Source organism: Ipomoea triloba, chromosome 1 (genome assembly GCF_003576645.1).
Source record: "Ipomoea triloba cultivar NCNSP0323 chromosome 1, ASM357664v1".
NCBI classification, from domain to species: domain Eukaryota; kingdom Viridiplantae; phylum Streptophyta; class Magnoliopsida; order Solanales; family Convolvulaceae; genus Ipomoea; species Ipomoea triloba.
Genome location: NC_044916.1, coordinates 365,009 through 371,891, shown reverse-complemented (window position 1 = coordinate 371,891; position 6,883 = coordinate 365,009). Strand labels below are relative to the sequence as shown.

At 34.7% G+C, this 6,883-nt stretch overlaps 1 protein-coding gene across 2 annotated transcripts; it reads right to left on the bottom strand.

Moving 5' to 3' along the window:
• Window positions 1–751: 751 nt before the first annotated feature.
• On the bottom strand, window positions 752–2,796 carry LOC116013349 (pectin acetylesterase 8-like). Of its 2 annotated transcripts, none has more exons than XM_031253161.1 (7): window positions 2,211–2,796; window positions 2,040–2,126; window positions 1,766–1,890; window positions 1,612–1,678; window positions 1,473–1,526; window positions 1,304–1,379; window positions 752–939 (listed from the first exon to the last, which is right to left on the bottom strand). In XM_031253161.1, exons 1-6 carry the CDS (start codon window positions 2,256–2,258, stop codon window positions 1,314–1,316), a joined length of 447 nt encoding a protein of 148 aa, XP_031109021.1. In that variant the 5' UTR covers window positions 2,259–2,796; the 3' UTR covers window positions 752–939; window positions 1,304–1,313. The 2 variants fall into 2 exon arrangements, with proteins under 2 accessions (XP_031109021.1, XP_031108941.1); XM_031253081.1 differs by having other exon boundaries at window positions 1,304–1,526; window positions 2,211–2,297; window positions 2,401–2,796.
• Window positions 2,797–6,883: the final 4,087 nt, after the last annotated feature.

Here is a 6,883-nt window from a genome sequence, read left to right as displayed (position 1 = left end):
AGGACCCTAGCTAGTATTTGCTCTTCTTCTTCTTCTCTCTCTCTTTTTTTTTTTTTTTTGGTTCTGTTTTTTATGTGATACCTTCTGACCCGATTTATCTGCTACTAACCAGTGGGTATCCGGAGTGTTGTTTGAAATCAAAAAACATGGACAGGGATTGCTACTTTGATTGGGCGCAGTCTCTATCAGATAAGTTTGAATCATCGTTTGATAATAACTTTATAAATCATATAGAGTACGATGCGGTTGGACAAGAATTATGGGATGCCTGTATGTGAGTATAAATATAATCTGTGTAGTCCAACTATCAGCTTAGGCTTTTAGTTGAGATGTAGCACATGCTTTAATTTAGTATCAGAGCCATGCAAAAGATCATGAGTTCGAATCAGAGACTTCCACGCGTTGTTTAGTTGGAATCCATTCATTTATTGTTTACGGACTACTCTAATCAATTTAATGGAAGAGGACGAAAGGCACACAAAAAGCCATAGGGATGGTCACACGTATCAATGATCTGTACTACTTTTCTATCAAAATACCAATCCCCAAATAAAATTGCCTATTTGTCTGTTCAAAGGAAGAATAACAAATATTAGTGGGTTCTAGGGAAGAATTCGTCATTTTCATGTCAAGAACATTATTTAGTTCTTTTATTAATATTTATTTATGGAGAGCATACAATTTTATATACAAGTAAATAAATATAAATATATATAGTGATCCGAACTTGTACTAATAGCTATATATTGTATTTATACATAATTTATTGTTAATTATTATAATATTAATACTTTTTAAGTACCTTGTTAGTTCCCGCAGCGGGCTCATACCAATGAGCAGATAGTGTATGCACATGACCATAACTAGATACGATCAAGAATCCTGTTGATGAACTGTTGTCTTGTTCAGGTAACACATCCAACAGCTCCAATCGCAAATCTAAAATAACACAACAAATTAAGTGTGGAAATTCATGCATTTTTTATTAAAAGAAATTAGTTTTGTGTAATGCAAAATGAAATATTTTTTAAAGTAAATTTTGGTTGCAATTAAGGAAAATAATTGTAATGATTATATTGCAACACTAAGCTTGCATAAGATTAATTTGATCGGATGTGCAAGTTGTGGAATTCATGCAACCATCATATGATTTGCCAGCAGTAAACGCAATCTGAATTAGATAAAATAAAATTAGCCTTAACAGCATATTGTAATGAATTGATTCTTACGGAGTATTATTTTTAAATTCAATAAATGATATATATGGGTGCGTATTAAAGAAAAGACAAATTAAAATAGAAACCTCAACATAATCAAATTTCGACATGATGGAAGAAAATTGGGGTTTGAATATCTTGCACATTTTGTGCGAAAAAGCACTGCAAAAACAAAACATATAACTTAGAATCAATTATATATATATATTGTGTATAATGTACTTTGGTCCGTGATATAGTTTGCGTCTTAATTACCATTTGAGGAGTGAATTTGGAGGTGCAAGATTTGGGTAACATTTTGGTTGGTCTCTGATCCACACAAACGTACACGTTGATTAATAATAAATTTAAGTTAAATAATACGGAGTATATTAAAGAGTGTGTAAGGTTATACATGTAAATTCACCACTCCTTCAAAGATGGACAAAAGGAAACTTCTACTCCCAAAGTTGTGCTTTTTCCTATGAAAATTTGTTACAATCATTACAAATCTCAACACAGTAAGTAAAATGATAAATTTAAAATAAATGACAAAAGTATAAACTTACGCCGCAAGAAAATATCCACCATCCGAAAGGCATTTGACATAAGTGGAGTTTGAAAATTTCTGTCGGAATCTATCACATTGCAACATGGCAGCCACTCCTCCCGCGGACTCCCCAACCAAAAGAGCCTAAAATTTTATAAACATATATAACAAATCAAGGATAATATAGTTAAGCGTGTCATTTCTTAATTTAATAATAATAAAAATAGTTAAGTAAAGAATTGTAGTGTAATTAAATTATTAAAAAGTTAAATAGAGAACTCTGAAATCTTTACATTCTTTGCCGGCTTCATTCCCTTTTTCAACATCACCTTCAAAGTGGATTCAAAAATCCTAGCTCCTTTAAAATATAGTTTAGTGCCCTACATATATGCAAACAAAATTAAATTTTTTATAACAAATAATATATTTAATCAAATCAAAAAATATAAAAATTCATTACTTACGTTATATCTTCTCTTTTTTTTTTGAGTTTCCAGTAAATGATGAACCATCGCGGTACCTGATCATTACTTTATTCCAATTGAAAAAATCTAAACACATTTCGGTGTTAGTTATATATAAAAGTAAAGTACAATAAGAGAGAGTATTACTAATTAATAATCAAAAATATATACAAATATATAAAATTGCAACCTGGGTTTTGCATCTTGTCGGAACTCAATATACCGCTAAATTTTTGAAGTCCAGCAGTTTGGTTAAAAAAGTTTTTGTTTGTATAATTCACACAATCATCGAAAGTATAACACCATCCTCCGCCCTAAAATCATATCATCCAAATTAAGTGAAAGCAATGGGTATATATATAAGTGAAAGCACTTTGCCGAGAAAGTATACGGTAGCTATGACAATCAATGTGGGAAAATTAATTGAGCATGCATACATACGTATTTCAAATGCTTATTAATAAGGTTGTGTTGTACTCTTCTTATCGACAAAAACAAATATGACCCCATTACAAACAAAAAGCAAAGAGAACGAAAAGGAAAGAACAAATAGATCGATTAAAAAAAATGGTGATGATGTTGGAAAAATAGCACTAGCACTTTAAGTGGCCATTTTGTGGTATAAATATATGTAGGGTCCACATCCGATTTGGGTCGGGTCAAAGTGGATTCGGATTCTTCGTAGTGAGACGAAGAGATCGATATATTATACGCTCAAAATGGATAATGGGTGAATGAAAAATTGGTTCTTAAAGTAGACTCATTTGAGATGGAATTTTAAGTGAGGAAAAACTTATTAGCTTTGTCCCACATTGGTTGGGAATGAAGATTTGCCCCACTATAAATACAAGAGCCTTTTTAAAGCTAATTGACTTGTATGGCATAGAGGCTCTCTCTCGCGCGTAGGGGGTGCAAATCAAATCCCAAAATGAGTTCGGAAAGGCTTGAACTTGTGTGCGCGGGCACGAATGTCGTTCGGAAAAGTGGCTGGCCTTGCGAGCTAAGTTATGCCAAATGAGCTGACCTCGAGAGGTAGTTCGATGTCTCGAAGCTCAAATGAGCTGACCTCGAGAGGTAGTTCGATGTCTCGAAGCTCAAATGAGCTGACCTCGAGAGGTAGTTCGATGTCTCGAAGCTCAGCGGAGTCGACCTCTCGAAGGTCGTTCGCGTGCGAGTGCGATGTCGCGCGGCCTCGCTGCCGGCATGATGTCTCGAAGCTTGCACTTCTCGACGTCTCGCGGCACGGCGATGTCTAGATGGTTCACAGTCTGAACCATGTCTCGCACTGCGACTCCAGTAACCTCTCGAACGCGACGTTTCACCTACTGTGTCCGTTCAGAAATGACTCTTGATATTACGGAATTAATTTGATTAATTCCAATCATTATTTTCAGAGTTATTTCGTGAATAATGGTCTGAGTAGTGGCACGGCGATGTCTAGATGGTTCACAGTCTGAACCATGTCTCGCACTGCGACTCCAGTAACCTCTCGAACGCGACGTTTCACCTACTGTGTCCGTTCAGAAATGACTCTTGATATTACGGAATTAATTCAAATTAATTCCAATCATTATTTTCAGAGTTATTTCGTGAATAATGGACTTAGTAGTGGGTGTAAATGTGTGCTAATGACTCTTGATATTACGGAATTAATTTGATTAATTCCAATCATTATTTTCAGAGTTATTTCGTGAATAATGGACTTAGTAGTGGCACGGCGATGTCTAGATGGTTCACAGTCTGAACCATGTCTCGCACTGCGACTCTAGTAACCTCTCGAACGCGACGTTTCACCTACTGTGTCCGTTCAGAAATGACTCTTGATATTACGGAATTAATTTGATTAATTCCAATCATTATTTTCAGAGTTATTTCGTGAATAATGGACTTAGTAGTGGGTGTAAATGTGTGCTAATGACTCTTGATATTACAGAATTAATTTGATTAATTCCAATCATTATTTTCAGAGTTATTTCGTGAATAATGGACTTAGTAGTGGGTGTAAATGTGTGCTAATGACTCTTGATATTACAGAATTAATTTGATTAATTCCAATCATTATTTTCAGAGTTATTTCGTGAATAATGGACTTAGTAGTGGGTGTAAATGTGTGCTAATGACAGAATTAAGTATTCTGCTAGTGGGAGGAGGTTACAAATGAATTATCAATGCCTAAACGGTTCTTTATCTGCTTCAAGAGATACAACCGTTAATGTGATAAGTATCATGAGTCTAAACGGGTCCTTTATCTACTTCAAGAGATATAACCGTTAAATGATACTTATTCAAGACATTTTTCAAGTAGGCTAACTGGTGTATAAAACTTCTTCAAGAAGAAGCTCGATCTTCAGGTCGATACTTGGGGTTTCCCAAGTCTTTCGTTTCAAAAACTCCGTCTTTTAGGCATGGGCTAACATAGCAATTCTACGCACAGTAGCAACCCTTTAAAGAACACTTATGGTACATATTATCCCTTCTAAATGAGGGTAATAACTCCATTCGCAATCCTTTAAAGAATCACATAATATATTTAATTTCTTCTTCAGGAAGAAAATTACTCAGTCTAATGACCCATAATTATGTGGTCATGACCTATATCAGCTGCATATCTAATTTTATTAATCTGGTCATGACCTATATCAGCTGCATATCTAATTTTATTAATCTGCCAATGATGTAATGTAGCGGAACTTAATGTCGTCCTACGTGGGAGATTAAAATCAATCAAGGGTCTCTGCGTGAACCCATGAGCTACAAAACTCGCTTTATATTATATCTGCGTGAACCCATGAGCTACAAAACTCGCTTTATATTATACCACCTCATCATTCTCATTTCACATATTTAGGGTGCTCACCTTTTATATAATTTTCATGGGGCAATTCCTCGTCATGCTCACCTTTTATATAATTTTCATGGGGCAATTCCTCGTCAGGATTGCTCGCCCATTATATATATTTTACAAAGTAGGGCAATTCCTCGTCAGGATGCTCACCTACTAAGTAATCTTCTCAGCCTGAGTAGAGCAACTCCTTATGGTGTGTGTTATAAAGAGAATGTATTTAGCGAGTTGAGCTATGCCTTAATTGCTCTTTTAAATATTAAATAATGAGGATGCTTCTAGCACCTCACCTGGATCCAGTTTATTTAAATGAGCAATTATATAGGCTTGTGTTGTCGACAACTATTATAATTTTATCCCACATTCATGACAATTTCTAAATTAACCAGATCGTTGACTCCCACATTCATGACAATTTCTAAATTAACCAGATCGTTGACATTTCCATTCATGACAATTTCTAAATTAACCAGATCGTTGACATTTCCCAAAGATATTAGGATCTGGCGTTCCGCATTCCTAGTATTATGTTTGATCGGTGCATCTTACTAGGGTTTTCGTCATCTGGACGAACGTCTTCAGGACGTAATTCTTATCAATATAAGAGTGATAATGTTTATTTTACTAGATCTAGTATTGTGTTCCTTATCTCATAAACTGATAGACCTTCAACACTTCTGGCGTCAAGGAGTATCAGTAGAGATATTCGGTCCAAATTAGGGATTATATATAGGACATAGTCACTCTTTTCTGATCAGCATGATCAGTATATATATTTGGCAGATTATTTGCTAATATTGCAAATAGTTTATCTTCCGAACTTCTAGTTCAGTATAACTAGTACGTGGATTTAACTAATGAAGAATTTTCCATTTCATGGAACTTCTCGGCATTTCATTAAATTTGGGCCTTATCTCCCCCTAATGCCGAGAACCGATCTTCATTAAGTATGCAATCAGCGTATCTATTGATCCCTAATAATAGGCTCTAGGTATTTAGACAATCAGACGGAGTTCAATGATCGTCATATATATATACCTAGTTTCATTCAATAGCCCCTAGAGATACGCTATGGTGGTGATATAGTAAAATAGATTGCATACTAAGAATATAAACGCAGATTTGGGAAATGTTTATCACGTACGTACTGGGTATATGGGGTTTTAAATGATATGCAGTGAGTCAGATCTTGATTCAATCAAGTTTGATATCCTTTGATATCCCCAAAAATATCTGACTCATTATGTTTGCCCAAAGCGACCCAATTACTCATGCCAAAACAATTTGGGTCTTTTATAACTTTAAAAGAATTGCACATAAAAATATGCAAACACATAACATGTATAATGTCAATGCATTCACATATATTTGCATATGATATGCATTATGAATTTATGATGCTATTCAAATAATCACATGGAGGATAAATGCCAAATAAATCATTGATGATGAGATTATTTAATTCATAACTTGTTTGCTTCAGGCAAACCATCATGATGTGATTCAATTCTGACTTTCAAGCATATAGCATAATGCTAAATATAGAAGTTGCAGACTTCACTCATTAATCGTGTCATTAGTCACCCAAAGGTCATTCCCTGTTCGAGGTCTTCCGGACCTTATTAGAAAATATCCCAATGTCCAATCGTATTGCTAAGTGCGAAGGTTCAGTTCTCGAAGAATAATACTCCTTCAAAAACACTTAGCATAATTTTGTCATGTACTACTACTGGAGTACAATATGACCATCATATAAAAGACAATAAGACTCACATTATTTAGTATGATTTTCCATGCACTTCTACTAGAGTACAATGTTACTCATGTACTT